The sequence below is a fragment of the Amphiura filiformis genome, chromosome 2 (genome assembly GCF_039555335.1).
Source record: "Amphiura filiformis chromosome 2, Afil_fr2py, whole genome shotgun sequence".
NCBI classification, from domain to species: domain Eukaryota; kingdom Metazoa; phylum Echinodermata; class Ophiuroidea; order Amphilepidida; family Amphiuridae; genus Amphiura; species Amphiura filiformis.
The window spans coordinates 61825454-61846933 of NC_092629.1; the positions used below are offsets into that span (position 1 = coordinate 61825454).

At 37.1% G+C, this 21480-nt stretch overlaps 1 protein-coding gene across 1 annotated transcript in view; it reads left to right on the plus strand.

Moving 5' to 3' along the window:
- The window catches only part of LOC140146498 (rapamycin-insensitive companion of mTOR-like), a 117791-nt gene extending 97349 nt beyond the window's left edge, over positions 1 to 20442 (plus strand). Inside the window, 14 exon segments of the mRNA XM_072168367.1 lie at positions 557 to 683; positions 1381 to 1622; positions 1755 to 2034; positions 2878 to 2970; positions 3449 to 3555; positions 3984 to 4528; positions 4531 to 4594; positions 4596 to 4975; positions 4978 to 5254; positions 7416 to 7563; positions 9306 to 9681; positions 10762 to 11065; positions 11841 to 11979; positions 16492 to 20442. Coding sequence (XP_072024468.1) covers positions 557 to 683; positions 1381 to 1622; positions 1755 to 2034; positions 2878 to 2970; positions 3449 to 3555; positions 3984 to 4528; positions 4531 to 4594; positions 4596 to 4975; positions 4978 to 5254; positions 7416 to 7563; positions 9306 to 9681; positions 10762 to 11065; positions 11841 to 11979; positions 16492 to 16548 — 3139 coding nt within the window. The 3' untranslated portion in view covers positions 16549 to 20442.
- The last annotated feature ends 1038 nt before the right edge of the window (positions 20443 to 21480 follow it).

A 21480-nucleotide genomic window follows, 5' to 3' on the forward strand; every position in this document is an offset into this window, starting at 1 on the left:
GATATATTCAACACAGGAGTTATTTTCCTTCAAGGGTGTAGTATCTGTGTCGGCTTCTTTAAGTGCCCTATTAAGATGACTTAGTTAATGGCCGAGGTACTAATTGGTTATCCACAGCAAGTTTTAACCAGGTTTATTGCAAGGGTTAAAGGCTGGGATAGTGACACATGCACAGTATTTGTGGGACATGAGAGCACATCAGACACACCAAGTTGCATTCTGAATACAAGGAATATCCTTTTGATATCAAGTAATTTAGATTTTTTTGAAATTTTATGACAAATTATTAAAAATTGATATTTTTGACATTTAACAGTTATTTTGAAGAGTGTTTAATATCCAAAATATTTGAATAATTTGCCATAAAATTTGTATTATATTGTGAATTAAAAAAAAATCAAAATTATTAGTTATCAAAAGGATATTCCTAATTTTTCTTTATTCAGAATGCAATTAGGTGTGTCTGTGCTCTCATGCCCCACAAAAATACTGTGCAAATGTGGGTGACTGACCCCTTTTATATACATGTCTCTTTGTGATTATACTCCTATTGCAGCATGTTAGATCTGTGTACTGCTGAACAAAATGATTCGTTGCTCAAGTTGATAGTGACAAGTCTTCAGTGTAGCAGAGACTCTCTTGGTAGGACAGTGCTTTCTAAAGTACTCAAGTCTACATCAGATGTAAGTTTACCCATGGGCACTACTGGTCATCTAACAGTATTTATGATTGGTTGGTAGCTTGAAATGCTCATTTCAATTGTCAATTATGACTTATGGTCAAACTTGCATTTGCAGATGATCTTATTAATGCCCTCCTTGATTGGTTCAAAATTGGACACAATATTCGTTTTGGCCAATCGGCAGGTAGTTCTCATAGGGTTAAGTCAATTCACTCAATCTCTTATCTCTTGCTTATTTTGTTTCTATGTAACTTTTGTAGCTGATTATCACCTTTAGAACCTATTCACTTTCCCCATACTTATGGTCCGTGAAATCATTGGGCTATTCCAGTTGAAATCCATTTACATGTATGGAAAGACATGACCTGTGTAGAAGATGTCTTCCATGGGGATGTATGGATTTCAATTAAGTACAGTACAAATACTTATGGCCAAATCATGGGTGGTGCATTGACCACACAGAAATCACACGAGACAGGATTTACATGCAATGCTTTCCGGCATGACTGGTTTTGCTCTCTCGCTCTCTCTCTAAGCCAGCTTAGGTGTTAGCATGGGAGGTGGAGTGAGGGACAAATGAAAATGGCAAGTGATCATGGGTGAGTGATGTGTGTGGTTGGTAAATAAATTAATTTTGTATGGTAGTGTATAGTGGCTAGTATAAAAAACATTTTATTTTGGATTTGAATTTTTTTCAGGACATGAGACTGTATGCCACCTCTCATCTACGTGTCTTGCTGCGAGCACAAATTCCTTTCTTTCAAATCTGGGGGATGGAGTTACTGGTGGAACAATTGTATGATAAATGTCGCTGCATTGCAGACGAGGCAGTAGACATCATAGAGGAGGCATGTGAGGATGATGCACATCTACATAGTCTGGTTCAGATAAGGCCTTCATTACTGCACATGGGGGATAAAGGGGCGCTACTACTTACTAGGTAAGCCTACAGTTGTTGCAACTTACTGTAGTATTGGATTCACTCTGCACGTTTCTTATTAAGTCAAATTTCAAGAACTTGCTTGTTAAAAAAAGTTATTAGTCTTCAAAATTGTGTATGTTATCCCTACAGGTTTCTGTCTACACCAAAGGGCTTCAAGTACCTCTCAGATGCCAACTTTGTCAACCATGAACTAGAAAAATGGTACTCAAGCTTCAATCGCAAATATGTCAGCCTTGTAGAAATGGAGATTAATGAAGCCTTCACATGCTTCAAGAGACCGTCACGGGAGGGCGGTTTTGTGCGTCGGTCCAAGGATGAGCGTAAGAAGAGGCGTGATGTATATGTGCCTGTACACTTGTATGGTCAATTGGTGCAACATAAACCTGGATGTGATCTGTTGGAGAAACAAGTAAGTGATCAAATGGGTTATCTAGTGTGTGCAGTATACATTGATTAGAGGTTAATAACTGCGCATCGGTTATTTGGAGGGCATTGTGAAAAATCTAAACATTTTGCCTTTGGAACCGAGGGATATTCCGAGGTCCAAAGCAAAATGTTTAGATTTTTCACAATGCTCTATATATAACCGATGCAAAGTTATTAACCTCATTCATAACCGTCACTTTGATCTTTTAACTTAAAAAATAACACAAAATTTCCCTCAAAAGTTTGTAAAAATAAACAATTTTTACATCTTCCCTTTCCCAAAATCGATCAGGCTAAAACAAAATGACCAATAACAAAAGTGCGTATCAGAATCTGTGCAAATATGGTAGCGCGTAATCCAAATCTGACAGCCAGCGCAGCAAGCAGTTCGTTGGACGCTGTACTGGCGCACGCAGAAGTCAATTGTGTGCGTCATTGGAACAATTACGCATTTTGCGGTCAATTGTGAGATATTAATGACCTCGATTTGCGTTCGCGTTTTCACAAATAATAAAATATGATTGGATCGCACGCATCGCGTTTATTAATGAAGTTATGAATGTATCATCACCACTATGTCAACAAGTCACATATATTCATTTTATATCCGTAACCCGGATCTGAAATACTTCCGCCATCAAATTATTGATGGTTCCTATAGTCTTTAAAAAGACTGTTTAGTTGAACAGCCTACATTATTATGTTACCCTAATATTACAAGCATTTTAAGCTGCAGATAGGTGAGTTGTGCTTTTCTCATAGTGATGAACCCCAGATGAGTGTAAACCACCCCTTGGTATGATATTGTCCATTTTTGTCCTTTCAGAATCACTTACCAGGCTTATGTGATCATGTTAGATATGCTGACATGGACACACATGATAGTATTTTGGGTCTGAAGGCTGCTCTCTGGGCATTGGTAAGTTCACAGATGTCTACACGTTTTTCAATATAAGCAAATGCTGCGTTTTGATTGGACAGAGTTGTTATCAGGTAACTGCTACTAATGCAGTATATAAATATAATAGTAGATGGTGCTTGTTTATTCTATTACTAATGAAGTATATAAAGAAGAATGTTGGAAGAATGCCATTCATTCATTCATTCGTTCAGCATTTCATTCCTTTCATTCCTTTCATCATTTCATTCATCATTTCATTCATTCATCATTTCATTCATTCATTATTTCATCATTTCATTTCATTCCATTCATTTCAATCATTTCATTCATTGCTGCATTTATTTGCATTCATTTCATTCATTCATTCATTCATTCATTCATTCGTAAGGTAGGATAACACATTGTATTAATAAGTGCCAACCATGAATTAGTTGAATGCCCTGGTTGATAATTAGACTGAATGCAGTAGTAATATGATTGATGGGTGTCCTTGCAGGGACACATAGGGACATCTACATGGGGACTTAGGCTATTGGAACAAGAAGCAGTTATACCAGAAATACTAAGACTTGCAGAGGAGAGTGAAGTTTTCTCTATCAGAGGGTAAGCATTGAATATTTTTGTCAGTTCGGTGCTGTGGGAGTCTTTGAGCAGGGGTTTGCTCTTAAAAAGTTCAGATCTTCCTTAGTATTTCGTGTTGGCAAAATATTTTGGAAACATGTTTGCCAAAAACTATTTTACAATAACATTTTGACAACACTTTAAATATCAAATTTTGTCATGACCTTATATAAACCGGACATTTAAATGTTATTAAAACATGTTGTCCAAAACCAAAACCTGTTTATATTGCATTTATTTATTACATTTTAAAAACACTTGTGTTTGCTGGGTTACTTGTTGGTCACAATTGGAATTTTGAAAACAATGCTGAACCAACCAATTGTTATTGACTGCATATTTTCTATAACCCTCTTATTTTGTAACTGCCTATTATTATCCATATTGATAATTATTTCTTTTCTCTACAGAACATGCTTCTATGTACTTGGCCTAATTTCCAAGACAAAGCGAGGTGCAGAAATCCTTAGCTCCCTGGGTTGGGAATGTGTGCGACACACTCGCAAGGATTACTTTCCAGTGCTGGAGGAACGGTACCATATCTTTGACGAGAGCGGCATGTTCCGAGAATCGTCACCAGAGAATGTATCTGCGGCATCGCCAAGCTCCCCAAGCCCAAGTAGCCCAATTATGGACAGAAGTGTCATGTCTTGTTTGGATTTAGAAAGTCCAAAATTTATAATCGATGCTGCCAGCCCCGGACCCGACACACCAAAAGGGGTGTTCTTTGTGAACGGAGGGCATCATAACCGTAGTGCTAGTCCAGAGCCGAGATTATACCTGGATGTAGAAGGGAAAGGCGATGGCAGGGTATTATCTGATGGATCAAGGACTGGCAGCTTATTACCACCAAAGTCTGCAAGTGCTACTCAATTATTCCACAAAGATAGGGCTTCTTCAACGTCAGATATGCCTAAACCAGAAAAAGCAGAGAGTAGTGAGACTTTGTATCAAAAAATCCGAAGAAGGATGATAAGTTAGGGCCTAGAGGTAGTATATTACGACGGGTACAAACCATGCCGCCATGGAGGGATCACCCAGGGAGGGTAGGTTGACCAAATTCGTAGCAATAGTGATGCCAGTTCCAAACCGCCAAGAGATGATACAATTCCAGAAAGAGGGGTGTCGTTATCGGACAACGTGCATGACAAAGTGAAATCACACCTGAGAGAGCGCAGTCAGAGTTTAAAGAACAGATGTGACAGCAACGAAAGCGGTAGAAGCAGCATGGGCACAAAGAGTCGCAGTGAAAGTTTTGCCACCGATACATCCCAGACTAGTGGAGTGAGTTCCATGTATTCTAACCCATCAAGCCCACCTGCAACTGAATCCTCATTGTCTAGTATTAATACTGTAACAAGTAGTCAGACAGTGAAAGGAGTCCATGCTTCAGACACGCTCAGAAACGCCACAATTTAAAAAGGACTCCCAGTTATATGCAGCGTCTTTCCAAGACAGTATCCGCCAATTACAGCATCCCTTATGCAGGGGTGTTGGAAACGAGTGCGGTTTTCACAACAGTTCGTGATGCGCATGGATATGCGGCACTTAAGGCTTTACGTATGCAGCGTCAACACTCAGCAGAGAGTCCTGTAGATGCCAAGCCATTAAGGAGGCCTGTGTCTACTTCCATCAGTGGGGATGAGTTGTCAACAGCTGATAGGAAAGGAAGAATGGTGGAGTAAGTAACACATTTCAACCTGTTTCTAACTAATTGTAGGATCAATAATGTAAAAAGTTAAAACCTAGGCGTTTCAAAAAGACAAGACTTTTCTTTTTCATGAGATAATAAATAAGACCAGCTCTCAGAAAACAACTTGCAGAGGCCAGCTCTAATCATAAAATGAAAGGATAAAAAGCCACTGCATTGACAGAAACATTGATCAGGCAGCAGAGAAGAAAAGAAATCTAAATAACAGTGGAGGCTTAAGGGCAGAGTAATGGGAGAGAACATGGACCTTTTTGAGCATCATTATTTTTTAATTGTATGTCCAAAGTATATAAAACTATACATTTTTGGAAAGGAAATGAGCCAAGGAATCTCATGGTGACGTCAGATTTGTTCAAAAATCTGGAGGTTTTGAAAAAATCACAAAAATTCACTTTTTACCCCAATTTTTTGTGACAACTTCCGTTCGAGTAAAAAAAAAAAATTCAGTTAGCTTTTCATGAAGAAGAGATATGAACTTAGGGAAGGTTTTTTATTTTTTTGAAATTGTCTTTTTTTGAAATATTGAAAAAACATGTGAAAAAAGCAATTTTGTCACTCTATTAAGCTAAAAATTGTACGTAATGGTGTATATTTTTGTTTAAAACCAATATTTTGAAAAAATGAGAAAACCTTCCCTAGACTTTGATGTACTCTAAACAATAGTGCAAAACGTTTACCTTTTGCTTGCATATTTTTCGAGTTATCTTGTCACAAAAATCGTGCAATATTGTCAAAAGTGAACTCTGAGAAATCGACGTTTTAGTAAAAAAATGTCAAAATTATGCACAAAACGTCCTTATATTTTAAAACGGTAAGACTTTCACGCTTGTAAAAGCTGTATCTGGTGCATGGTCTAAATATGCATCTTTTTGCACCAATGAATCTAAAATGTCTGATTTCAGTGCGCCAAAATTCAAAATAATTAAAAAATCTAAGTGGCATTTTGACTGCACAATATGCACAATATTTCGCATTCTCGCATTTCTGACTCATTATTTCCGCCAATTTACTAAGCTGTCTTGAGCCATGTGACTTTTTAGAGTTGAAAAGAGTGAAATAAATCAAGCAAAAATACGAGTAAATATCAGCAAGTTGTATTTTATCAGTTTCAAGTGAAGGAATACATCTTAGTGTTGATAAATATCAAGAAATCTCAAATTCGGGCGTGGACGAATGTGTCTTCCATTACTCTGGCCTTAAGTAGGCCAGGACATTTGAGAAAAACCGTGGCAGCAAGCAATGGAGAGCCAAATGGAAAAAAAAGAAAGAAAGAAAAAGCGACAAGGAGACTGAAAATGTGTAGACGGGCATGAGTAAAAGTGTTCCATTTATAGCAAGAATATTGTGAATATGTTTTCTCGTTGTGTGAGATTATGTATATCGTCATTGGCCCCTGAACATGTTTAAAACAAAACTTCCTTTTCAACCAGTTGGCAGTTTTGTTTTAAACATGTTCAGGGGCCACAAACACAGGAGGTTTTTCCTGCCCAACGACGATATGGTATGATGAAATTGTTATTAGGTGCGGTTAAGGGGTGATATGGATTAGTCCCAGAATCTCTATTAGTCTAGGGCTAGCCTGATACTTGACCTGATATAATCACACCCAAACCTAGTTCCCAACCCCTCTAACTATTGAGCTTGTTAATGCATCATTGTCTACCAACATGGAAAATATCACTTCCAAAACAATTTCAAATGAAATAGCAGCTACTTCTTGAATCTAAAATTGTAGGGGTAAATGGGCATACATGTATAGGAAAAGTAGCTAATATTGGTAGTTGTGAATCTTTACAATCCCATAATAATAATAATAATATGTGGAGCTCTTCGATGTCTCATTTCATTGGAACAACACAAATTGTCAACTTTTTACTGGCAACAAGCAATTGACATTATGTTTGACACCAAAAGGTTCCTTGATTGTTTTTGTAGTAATATCATGGTAGCGTGATTGTGGCTATCTTTCCCAGCAAAAATTAAAACTTTAAATAAAAATATTATCTCCATTGTATTTTTTCATGAAAAAAGCAAAAAGACTATGCACTATATAATAACCAAGACAGTAAAGAAGGAAAGAAAGAAAGAAAATTGGTGTATAACCTGAGACTGTTTGTTTTTGTGAATACAGAAGTTACAGTATGAGTGTGATAGAGGTAAACCACAACACTGCCTATTACTCACCCAGTACCAATAGAGTGTTTAAAGCAGGCACCTCACAAAGTAGGGCAGAGTATATAGGACTATGCTTACCAGTTGATACAACTCTCATTTTCCATGTGAGTATATGTACTTATTGTACTATGTTTATTCCAATAAAGGCCCATTCAGTGATTTGCTCTTCGGGAGGATCGTAAAAATCATCAAAATTCAAAGTTTTGGCAACTTTGTTACTGTCATAGATGCGCTAACATAACCTGCCAGTGGTTAAGCTGAAAGCAGTGTATTACAAACAATAGAAGACATTTTACATAAATTGGCAATTTCTCTACTTAAGTAGAGAAATTGGCTTTATGTATTTGAATGGGGCTTCAACTTTGTCAGTACTGCTGTTTTTTGTTTTTTGCCAAACTTCATTTCAGAAATACCTACTGACAATTTTAATGAATTGTCCTTTACTTTTAAGGCAATTTATAAACAATTTCAATTTTTGTATACTTTCTCTGGAATCACTGAATGGGCCTTTAAGCACATAATAGTATACAAATATATACTGCCATGAGAGGTTCTGGTTAAAACTATGGGCCCGAGGTGAGATCAATAGTACTATTTTTCTGAGGGGCGCAGCCCCAATGGAAAATAGTATTAATTGATCTCAACGAGGGACCAGAACTTCGAATAAAGGCAGTATATATTTGTTTTATACACTTCATTAATATGTTCTTTGTTCATTGATTGGTTAAAAGAAAATTATTTCACGTTTTCACTCTAACAGCACGACCAATTTAAGCACAACCTATATTTTACCCTTCAAAAAAAATCGAATAGGCTAAAATCGGGCTAACCAATTACAGCAGCGAGAAATCACGCTATGGCAGTTTTGCGTGCGTGAACTGTTCCGTCGCATCGAATGCGCGCATGCGGAAGGCATGGTCAAAAGTGCTATTTACGGCTCATCCGGGACATCGAAAATACTATTTACGGCGTAGAGGTACTATTTACGGATAGGAGTACTGATGGTAGAACTATTTTTGGTCATGTGATCCACTTTTAACCAATCAATGAACAAGAATATATTAATGAAGTATATAATAAGTTCTGTTTAGTTCGTGGGATTTAATGGAATAGGACTGATCTTAAGGCGAGTTGCATGGCAGGAGATTTTCCAGTTGACATTTAACTAAACATTTTCAGCATACTTCTTCATATTAATACTTTAATCTTATAGGAAATGAGTCAAGGAAGCCAATAATCAAATTTATATTTCCATAGGTCTTGTGGTTCTTGAGTTACGGCCAATAATATAGCAAACGAAACATTTTGAAAAAGAACCCTTATGTCAAGCATTTAGGGTCTCCTATAGAACCTATACCATTCCTCTTTGATGTCATCTTTCTTTGTCTCAATACCCGTTTCCTGTCAAATCAATAACCAGTAGATCATCCACATGTGTGGCCAATATGAAACCTGAGGTGCCATATTCATTCCAATAACTCACCAGTGTGCTTACAATTTGGTGGCTATACTGTGTCTCGTCTCAAGTTGAGAGTAACGCCATGTTGAATTTTGTAGTGGCAGATTCAAATTGCACACGCTAACCTAATCCCACAGGTCATATAAAAATGCGTAGAAGAGTGATTTGACCATATGCTGGCAACGCAACCTCGTAAAGCCACTGATTGGAGTCTGCCACTACAAAATATAACATACTTAAGACACAGTATAGGTGTATGCACAATCATATGGTCTGTTAACAACTAACCAATTATTAAAGTATACAAATACTTGTTTGTTTCATATATTTTATTTGCATCGTTGGGTAAATTCCTTTTTATTTTTCTTGTTCTGACTAATCATACAGACTGATGAGAGCCAGTACCGTGGCGGGCGCAAACCTTGCCGTGCATACTCAGACCCTCAACAAGCAACAACAAACATGGCATCACCTTTAAATGACTTCAACACCCTCGCCATTGAAGGACCCATCAGACTCACCAGTCTTCCTTCAGCGGCACTCCTCCCCCTTGAAGACAATGAACTCAACCAGTTCTCTGAGGCCAGTCATTTCAGTGATACCAATGAAGATGATTCCATTCCTTTTGGAGGGAGGGACGCCCGAGCAAGCAGTGCTCGTGAGTGAGACTGAGACACAGAAGAGAAATCACCTCATACAGAGATTTGCTTGCTTTGTAAGAAAATCCGACAGAAAAAGCCTGGGGGTGATGAGGACTTGGATGGTAAGTCACAGGCATTGAATATCAGCATGTTTGCACCAACATACCGTATTGTCTGTAATAAACGCTCCCCCTCTAATGAACGTCCCTCCAATTTTTCAATGAAAAATTGACAAAAATGCAAACATTTCCATGCTATATCGTGCGAGTAAGCTTAAAACTTGCATCAGCCAATGTCAGTCATGTCATTGACAATCGCTGAATTGCATGGAAAAAACCTATTATGACTCAACTTCCATCCATTTTATTGCCTAATTATGGTAGAGTTTCACTACTTTCATCAGATTCTTGCTTGATAATGCACTTACAGGCATAATTTTGATATTTTTACCACGAAAATGTCATTTTCCATGCGATTCCTTGGGCGCCGTCATCAGTAGTGGTATTATTATAGTCATAAATCCCTCCTACTTATTCTGCCAACATAAACGGGGTTTTTAACTCTGTTTATATATTTTGTGTTACTCCCCCATTGGATGTTGGGTCATATTTTCCCTGCTTTTAATTTTATCCATTGCTAGTGTGACACTGTTGTATCCTTTTGGATCCATCCTTTGGTTCCCTGCTGGTCAGTTGGAACAGATTTTCCCTGTTTTTATAACATAAACATCCTCAGTTAATAAATTAATTCATTTGTAAACATTGGTAAAATGATAGTTATTATCATTGCCATGTACCTGTGTAAGCCTATAGGCGTATAGTTCAGTCAAAGTGGGTTTTCACTCGCCACTTAATGCAACACAATTTTTTTTTCACTGCTATGGATTTCAGAAATGTCCCTTGAGCAGCAAAAAAGTATACTAAAATATACTTGGTGGAAAGGTAGTTTTTGGTGGGAGAAGGTCATACAGGGGTCAAATTTCTAAATTGCTCCAATTAAAAATGATACCAATAGTATAGTCACAGTCATAAGAAAATAAATAGAAATTATTGGATCACATGTATCAATTTTATTCAAGAGGTAATGAATGTGGGTTGTTACATTTTGTCCAACTTTCAAGGAATGGGATATCAGCTTGCTTAATCCGTTTAGGTCATAAATTGTTTTACATCAAAAAATATGTTTTCTGCTTTTCTATATAGATGAGTCTAGGTTGCGTTCAATCAGCGAAACAGATGGGGTGAATGAAGAATCAGTTGAGCAAGGAGCACGTACTCGATTGCGAGGGTCTAGCGCCGCCAGTGGCAGAGGTACACCAAGTAGTTTGGAAATGACCTCCACCAGTACAGGCACAGGGAGTGGTGTGAGTACTGATTCGAGCCAGTCAACACGCATGCGGGAAGACACTCCTAAAGGCCGTGTTATGATTCGTAAAGAGGTGTTGAGATTTGTGGTGAATATGAGTAGCGCTGTTGGAATGAAGGCACAGGAACAAGGCCTTCTCAGGTAAGAGATCGGCCCTCATTAACAGGACTTTGCCACTTGGTGCATGATCTGTTCATAACATTATTAATCTATGGAGATGCTAAGCATCATTTGTTATAAGGCCGAAAAAGTGTTTGATTTGCATGACAGGCGAAACAAATTAGTAAAGTGTGCCGAGGCTTGTGGATCAACGTCTAGGCGTTGTGCCTGTGCGTAGCGCACTGTAAATCACTGCTTTTTTTTGTCTTTTTTCTTTGTTTTGTTTTTTGGATTTTTTTTACTATTGGTATGTGAGAAGAAACAAAAGTATGTTGCATAACTTGAGCTTTTTAAGTAGTCAAGTGACTGAACTCTGATGCAACTAACCACTCCCACTAATAGATGCGACTGGGCCTTTACTTGACTTGGTCATGCAACGCTAGAAAAAATACCAAACATGTTTAATTTGGGGTCTGTTTTATATTTTACTTACGATAGGGTCTGAGGGGTTATGTCAATCAGACATTGAGGGGGGCAATAAGTTTCAAAATATTTTTAGACAAACAATACATTAAATATTGGGTGGTTCTTTACAGCCCCTAGCAGGGTGTATATTTCAATTGATCACAAATTACTCTAAACATGCTAAAATAATGTACTTAAAAATGATCTGTTGTCAATGTGAAGCTTTTCAAATGTATTATTGAAATAAAATTTTCAGATGAGAATATATTAAGGGCTTGTATAGCAATGGTTGCACTATAGGTAATCTATGGGAGCATCACCAATTTTTTTTTTGCATTGTTTTTTTTTTCAGTTTGCGAGAGCGGTTCCCTAGCACGTTTGAAAGCCTGTGTCTCTATTCTGATGTTACCCACCTATTAGCCAATTGTAATTATCGTCTCGCTGCCAGGAGATTCATTCAGGAACTCTTTCAAGATGTAACATTCTCTGAGGTAAGGCACACCCACACACCCCGGTGTGATGCATTAGCAAACGACACATAATGCAGAGCTGCCAACTCTCCCTCTTTTCGCAGGAGACTCAAAACCTTCAGAACCCTTACTTTTTGGTCATCTCCCTGAAAAGGAAATGGTTTCATCCATTAAGATGTACACATTTTGACAAATCTCCCTGATTGCAACAGGAAATCTCCCTTTTTTCAAGATTCAAATGTTGGCAGCTCTGCACACATTCTCTGAGGTAAGGGCACACCCCATACACACCCCGGTGTGATACATTAGCAAGCGACACACATTCTCTGAGGTGAGGGCACACCCACAACCCATACACACCCCGGTGTGATGCGTTAGAAAAAGATGAAATAATTCATGAAAAGTTGAGAGGAAAGTCCTCAACAGCCCTTTAAGAATAATTCAGAAGTCAATATAATCATTGTGATCATGTATACACAATGACCACTCACTCCATGCAGTACCGACCATAACATTGTCATTATGTAAATGAGAGAATGGCCACTATAATACTCAAACTCATTGGGTCACATACATTGTATATGTTCAAGGTGTGTGGCTGGTCAATATTTTGTAGCCGTTAGTTGGTTAGGTACTGGTATATGAGATGTTCAGTATTGACCTCCAAAAAGGACATTTCACCCTCTTGAGTAAATGTTTACATAATTGATTTGTTGACTCTTCAAGATGTGTGATAATTGGTGTAAATGAGATGTTTGTTCATAGTCAGGGTTGCCAAACCAACAACTTGGTAGCCCAATTGGGTGACTTTTGAAATGTTCCCTGCAATTTGTACATTTCCTGTCCCATATAAAGCAATTCCATTTGTACATTGTATTATTGATTGGTGATTGGCAAAATAAAATATGAATGAATGAATGAATGAATGAATGGTTCAGGAAAAGAAATTGAGCTAGTTTTCAACATTGGTTCCTGCGACTTCCGGTAGCTTCATAGAAAACCAATGGTTTTATAAGAGAAAAATTAGGCGATATGTCCCAATGATTTGGCCCCGCGATTCTGACTGAAATTTATTGGCAATCCTGAGTCTGGTTAAAAGGATATTAAATGCCTAGGGGATAATAATACATGTAGTTAATTCAGTGACTGGAGTACTGGACTACACAGCTGAGGCTTCTTGGACAGATGACTGTATTGTAGAGTATTGTGACTGTTTCCTCATTGTTTATACAGTGTTTAGCTCGCAGGGAGCTTTCAGTGCTCTTGAAACTAATTAACTTAATTTGACACCCTTAACGTAAACAAAAACAAAATTAGTCAAAATCTCCTTAAAACAAGCTTTAAAATGATATTTCACATGTTATATACCTCATATATAGATTCCTGTCATCTGATTGGTTAAAAGTGCAGTCATTGAATTAGCTATGCGCTCCTTTTTAAGAATTACGTAAAAACTGAACTATTCCCCGGGCAATAGTCTTTTAAAAAGACTATTCCCTGGGCATAGTCATTTTCACATCATCGTGTGCATCCCGATCAAACTCTAAGCCCGCGATGGCGTGTTCGCATTACGCACGCGGCGCCAACGCGCTGCCTGCCAGTTGCGGTGACGCGATCGGTCCATAACGAAAGCATTTCTTTGTAAATTTTATCATGGCTTATGAACAATAATTGGCCTTTTAACCAATCAGATGACAAAAATCTATATTAATGAGGTATCGTTGAATAAGTTCATCAGGTTTGTTGGTTAAATAAAAGAACTGACATTATGCTTGACAAAACCAAGTGAAATTTTAACTCACTACAATTTGAATATTTCGTCCTACGCATCAGAGGACTTCATCAGGTATGACTGATCTGGTCATCTGATCCACTTGAGACTGGTTTCCGGTGTTGCTTAGACTCATTTCCAGTCTTTAAAAGTGACTTCAGAAAGAAAAGAAAATCGATGATGCTCAATATAGACTTTTATATCCCACCACGGCCAATACTCCGAGACTGTATTGCACCACCAAACTCCATAAACCGGGTAATCCTATCCGACCCATAGTGGATTACACAGACTCCCTTGGCTATGAAACATCAAAAGCATTAGCAGACTTACACTTACTTAATCCACTTGTTGGCAACACAGAACACCATGTGAAAAACTCGAAAGATCTAGCGGAGGAAATGAGTGGTGTTTACATAGCCATAGAAGAGAATGAAATATTCAATTCCCACGATGTTGTCTCCCTTTTCACTAATACGCCAATCAAAGAAACATTAGACATTATAAAGACTGGTAGCAGATAAAGATCTGAAAAAGCGTACCAAACTCGACGTTGAGGACATTATTGAGCTCCTGGAATTCATTTTGACAACCACGTACTTTATAGGCAGCATTTTGGTGCTGTGATGGGCAGCCCGGTCAGCCCTATTATAGCAAATTTATTCATGGAGTTCCTAGAACAGCAGGCTATTGCGACCGCGCCCATCGAATGTAAGCCGCGCCTTTGGCGCCGATACCTGGCGCCCACCCAGGTGCAATGGGAAGCTGTTAGGGGTAGTCACAGTCGTTGTACTGATGAACCCTGCGCCATTTGTAGGCAGCAAACGTGGTTCCGACATATTCTAATAACGGCGGAATAAATGTAAAGCGCTTTGAGGCTGTTTACGGCATAAAGCGCTATATAAATATCTACATTTTTTTATTTTATGTTGATGATGTTCTCGAAATAATCAATAATGGACAAGTGCAAAATTTAACCGACCATCTTAACACAATTGATCAAACAGACAGTATCAAATTCACTTTTGAAGAAGAGAAAGAGGGCAAAATCCCTTTCTTGGACACTCTTATATAAATCAGAAAACCCAACGGATCCATAAAACTGCTTGTGTACAGAAAGCCCACCCATACTGATCAGTACCTTGATTTTAGTTCAGAGCATCCTCTCCATCAAAAAATGGAAGTGATCAGAACCCTTTTTGATCATATGAACTCTGTCGTCACAGAAACAGGTGATAAAATCAAAGAAGAAGAACATATTTGTACAGCCCTAAAAAACTGTGGCTACCCGAAATGGACGATGGACAAAGTGAAAGATCAAATGCAAAACAAAATCCAAAACGCCAATAAACCAAACCCAAAGAAAAGTAAGACCACTGTAAGAGAGAAGCAAAGGTATGGTGGTTATCCCTTATGTGAATGGCTTATCAGAGCGGATACAAATAATTTTCAAAAAACATAAGGTAGATACAGCCATGAAACTCCACCAAACTCTTAAGACGCATTTTAGTCCGCCCAAAGGATAAACGAGACAAGGAAAAAACGGGAAATTGCATCTACGAAATTGGATGCAAAAATTGTGATCAGTCTTATGTTGGCGAAACTTTGCGTATGTTTGGAACCAGAATGGCAGAACACAAAGCTGAGGTCAATAAGGCCACTAGCAAAAAATACACCCACTCTGAACGCAAGTTATCAGAAAAGGAACAGACTAAATCTGCAATATCAGATCATTGCACGGGCCAACCATGTAATAAATTGGGATGAATCAAAGATCCTTGAGTGGGAGCATGACAGGACGTCTAGAGAGGTTCGAGAAGCCATGGAGATAAGAAGGGTGGAGTAAGACCTTGAACAGAGAGGAGGGCACATACTTCCTAAGCCACGTTTACGACCCACTTTTAAAGACTGGAAATGAGTCTAAGCAATACCGGAAACCAGTCTCAAGTGGATCAGATGACCAGATCAGTCATACCTGATGAAGTCCTCCGATGCATAGGACGAAATATTGTAGTGAGTTAAAATTTCACTTGGTTTTGTCAAGCATAATGTCAGTTCTTTTAATGAGGCATATAAAACAAATATTGACTGCTTTATTCGGGTCATGGTTAAAATTATAGGCCCGCGGTGATCTCAAAACCATGCTATGACCCGAGGCCTATAATTTTAACCATGCCCCTCCTAGCAGTCAATATTTGTATACCATATTCACTGTAAATTTTGGTGTGAAAATTGCTTTGTTTTCTATTCATTTCTGTTTGGTTTATTGGTCTCTAAATCTGTACTGGCGACTTTACACTGAAATCGGGTTCGTTGTGGATGATCACATTTGAAATCTACATCACCCTGTGTTTGAGATTATACAGTCATGTTTTCCATAGTGAGTGTATGGATTCAATTGGAATAGCACATTCTGGTGTTGATGTTGTGTGTGTCAAGTTTCGGTCGATCCTTCATGTACTTATTTCGTGTAATCTAATCCTAACTCTAACCCTAATCCTAAGCCTAATCCTAATCATAACCCTAATCCTAACCCTAACCCTAAACTAACCCTAACCTTAACCCTAACCCTAATTTCATGTAAAATTACATAAAGGAATAATCCAAGTTTCTAAATTGGTTTATTTAGTGATTTTCAGTCACATCATTGGTATTAATCTGGTAAGTGTGCAGAATATGCCTTTAGCTGAGTACGCTATAAATTAGTATCAAGTTTAAAGTGTTTTTTAATTATGAATCTCTATGTATGTTTTTATTTGTAGCTTTTCATTGAAGTGCAAGATGTCCTTGGCATACAGGAAGGAGATGAGCCAGATTAGTCTCATCCTTAGAGGACTCAACAACTATGCACTTAAAGGATCGTGTCACCTCGCAGGGACCTGGAAGCATGGATGGTGGCTGTAACCTGGTGGGCTGGAGGGAGCCCCTAAACCCACCCCTGGGTGGGCATGCTGATGGGTAGTATTCACAGGAATGTGGCTTATCAATATCCTAATAGTTTGTGAACTTGGAACACTGGTGTAATATGAAATGTTGCAGTAAGAATCAAATTGCTTGTAGCAGTAGAGCAATGCAGGGCTCTCACTAGCCTTCAAAAGCTCTTGGATGCAAGGCATTGATTGCAGGTAGCGTCGTGGCCGCACCTTAGTGGGAGTCCTGGTGCAATACTACTGGCGGGCGATTCAATTAAATAGCCTCCATGATATGTGTTGCTTTCTATGTGATTGGAGCCACTTAGGATTGATATATCTGGGAATCACTGTTTTGAAAGAGTGAGTCAATGCAGAAGGAGCAATATGCTGACTACTGTGTATGATAAGATTGGCAAATATAGCAATTTTGGGATATTCCACTTGAAATCCACACACCCCATATGGAAGACATGACCGTAATCTCACACTCAAGGTTGTAGATTTCAAATGGAGTCACCCATTGAGTCAACCCCATTCACATTACTTGTGTGGAAGGTCATGTCTTCTATAGGGTGTATGGATTTCAATTGGAATAGCCCATTTTGGACTCTGTGGAATACTTTGGAAGTGTGTATAATCTGTATCTCATATTGGTAGAACCTTCACCACAGAATTACAGATGCCTATACCGCCATATGCAATTACGCTGTCAGCTATGGGCAGATATTTGGCGGTATAGCATATGGTTGCATTGCATTCAAATCATGGAGGTTTAAAGCTCTCAATCATATCATATTTGATAAGCCACAATATTATGTACAATAATGAATTGGAGAAAGAAAGTGAGAAGGAAGGGAATAGCACGGGTCTGATAGTAATGTTATCGCTGATTTGGCCTTTAAAGTTCAACTTTGGGATGTACGTACTTATAGCAACTAAGGTTGAATTGTATAATTCAGGACACGCCCATACACCTCAAATGAAGGCTGCATGGGTTGCTAATATTGATACATTATCAATTGAAATATTTCCCTTGCCTAAATAATTTAAAAGAAATTGATATAAAACATTGTATTGGTTGTAAATACTATATTTAAAAGAAAAAGTCTAATTTTTTGTGTACAGTCTACTAATGCTAGCTTTCAATTAATGTGTTATAAATTGTTTTGAGTGCAACAACAATCAATCGTGCAATACTGGAAAAAATCTTTGTTTAAATATCCAAGAACAGTAAGAAATCATGAATATTTTGTGATTTTATTTTTGTGTTATTTTAAAATAATATGTGATTTTATTTTGTAATTGTCTGCCACACAGTGTGTATGTGTGTGACTGCATTTTGAATGTGTTTAATCCAATTATGGCTTCATATTTGTATTGTTATTTAAAAAAATGTCTAAATTGAAGTTTGAATGAAAGAGGGTGTCAATTCTGTGTTACATATTTTGTCAATACTGCATTATAGACCAAGTAAAAAAAAAGGTTTGGACAAATGAGAAAAAGGCAGTGTGCATTTTTTTTAGTATTTTTAGGGCTATATGTGAAATGCACGCTTTCTTTTTTATTACATTTTTTTGTGGCACCTGGTGACTAAGCAAACCAAACCTCCATTATTACTCCCCTAAAAGAAATGCAGTAACATCATCAACATGTGAATTTTAAAAGCTATATGTGCAGTTGCCTGCAACAGTCCTTTCTGGAAGGGGGGGGCATATTCTTTGAATTTTTAAAGTGCTGGTCATTTTTGACATCAAAGTGGACATTATTTGCAGCTCATTTAGCTTTTGTGTGTGTTTTTGTTTGTTTTGTTTTGTTTTTTTAAAGTTAAGTCATTTCTGCTTACTTACCCAAATCTTCCCATCAATAAATACAAAAGAGTAAATAGGCATTCATTTGCTATTTGGCCAAATTTATGAATTAAAGGCCAAAAACATGAAGTTTTTGGGTGTTTTTCACATCAAGTCTAAAGACTTGTTCAAATTCAATTCATTGTAATTTTTGATAAAGTAACACAAAAAAGTGAGAATTTAAGCAGAATTCTGAATGTGCAGACTTGTTCCAAGTCTTAGATTTTTCTGAATCAAATGTCAGAAAACATGCTGAAAATGCATGTTTTTTTGGCTCTTTTTTCAGAATAAGTAAAATATCAAACTTTTTCTTTTACCTCCAGTTAGTGCTTAATGAATGACTAGGATTGAGCTGTTTCATTTGGCAGAACTTGATAATAATTTTTAATCTCCAAAAATGAGTGCTGTGTTTTTCTGGAATGGGGAGTAATGAAAAACAAACAGTTCAGAATATCAATATCCATCTCTACCCCTACCCTTTTTAAAGATTTTAGAGTGTCCCGGGGAAAAATGAAAAAAGTCAGCAGGTCAGAGTTCACAATTTTTGTTGGCAAAAAATGTTTGCATATCGATAAACTTTTGTAGAAATGTGATGTTTTTAAAGGTCCATTCAGTGATCGTAGCGAAAGTGAAAAAAATTAAAATTTAGTATAAATTAAAAGTAAAGGATTTTTAAAGGTATTTATTAAATGAAAAATTCGGCAAAAAAGCAACAAGGAAAACAGCAGTATGACAAAGTTGAAACTCCATTCAAATACATGTAGGAATTTCTCTAAGTCAAGATATTACGGTTTTATGTGTGAAATGTCCTATTCTTGTAACATGTGTAAAAGGCCTGTTTTGTTTTTAATACACAGTTTTGGCTTAACCACTAGCAAGCTATGTTAGTACATCTTTGGTGCAAAAAAACATATTTTTTTATTAGTATGATTTTCCGAATGAGCAAATCACTGAATAGGCCTTTATATTAAGCAACAAAGGAAACCAATTGATTGTGAGAAGCAGTAAGGCTGCGATTTCATAGAAGTATTCGGTATTCGATTAATGCTCATTCGATCAGGCTGAGTTCACATATGAGTATACTTTGTGAACTCAGCCTGATCGAATGAGCATTAATCGTATAGCGAATAGTGTATACCGTATACTTCTATGTGATCGCAGCCTTAGGAATGACATGATCTATTCTTGAAATGAAGATGCCATGTTTAAGATAGACAGGCAATGTGTGGGCTTTTATGCTAATGTTGTTATGCAGCCATGCATGCAGTGTCAGTAATGTACAGGTGTTGTCTAAAAGACAAAGGTTCACACTTTACACAAATATCATCAAAGTTTATCAAATTATTTCATAAATGGAGTAAAATGAAGATGTTCTAAATAATATAGGGAAACTACAATCAACAAAATTAATGTTGACACACTCTGGAATACTTAATGTAAATCGTCACCCCTCTCCCCCAGTTCAATATTGATGAAAGCACTTTTTCCATTGGGCTCTCCAGTCTCCCCAGCATTGATTGAGGGGGAATGGGGGAGGGAAGGGGAAAGGAGAAGGTTTGTACTTCTCATTAAACATAGTTATACCAATTTCACTGAATTATCAGAGCGGCAATGAAGAGTTGCAACATATTGTTGAGGTATGCCAACTATTAATTTCGTTGATCGTAGCTTAAAAAACAATAAAAGGTCCAAAAATTCCATCCACAGTCTTGCTTTCCCAAACACGTTCTATTATGAGGTTTGAGGTTTAAACATACTCAACAACTAGAAAAGTCACTGCAAAATATGAGAAAACGGAACAGGGGTCAATTTAAAAAGTGCTCATATATTTTTAAAACCAACATCAAATTAATCCTCTGGTCATAATATTTCAGAAAAAGCATAGTTTGACATACCTATGATGTACCGTTCTTAAGTTATAAGCAAAAAGTTCAATTGTGGTGCACATGTGTCACATAAAAATGGTCCAATATAAATCAATAAAATGGTCTCATGTTTGTCTTTGAAAACTATCAAAATTAATAATAGTTTGTCATATCCTGGTTGTTTACGTTACCTAGGCTTAATTGTAGAAAGAGGTTAAGGGATGGGGTATGAACATTTGGACAGTATTTATTGTGGGACATCGGAGCACATCAGACATATCGAATTGCATTCTGAATACAAAGAATGTCCTGATATCAAATAATTTTGATTTTTTGAAATTCGCAATGTAATACACATTTTATGGAAAATCATAAAAATTGATATTTTTGATATTTAACAGTACTTGAAGTAAACTTTATAAATCTGATGATTTATACTTAAAGTGTATGTAGGTGGGATGAAAATTTTGACCTTTCGTATTGAAGATATGGATTTTTTTTCCAAAACACACAAAAAAAATAGGTCTTTTGGGGAAAAAAATCTATATCTTCAATATGAAAGGTCAAAATTTTCAAATGATCGTCGGCTTTTCCTCCCAGCTACATACACTTTAAGAATATATCATTAGATTTATAAAATTACTTCAAGGACTGTTATATATAAAAAATGTGAAAATATCAAATTTTAATAATTTGTCATAAAATTTGTATTATATCGTGAATTTCAAAAATGAAAATTATTTGATATCAGAAAGACATTCTGTATTCAGAATGCAATTTGATATGTCTGATGTTGTCTCATGTCCCACAAAAAATACTGTCAAAACGCTCATTCCAGATCCCTTAATTGACTTTGGCCTATTTTTGACATTTCCCCTATGTATAATGAAACTGCAAACTATTCTTTATTTGAATTGTTTTTACAAGAGGAACAATTTGAGACAATGTTAGTTAAACTCAGAGCATTGTTTAAAGGTTAATGACTGCAAAGTGCAAAATTTTTCCAATCTTGCACATAAATAACCTGTGTTTGCATAATCGTTTCTTAACACACAAACAAGGGCCGTAATCACAGTGAGTAGGCCTACGTACTTGCACATTACATCTGAAATGCATTAGGCTGCGAT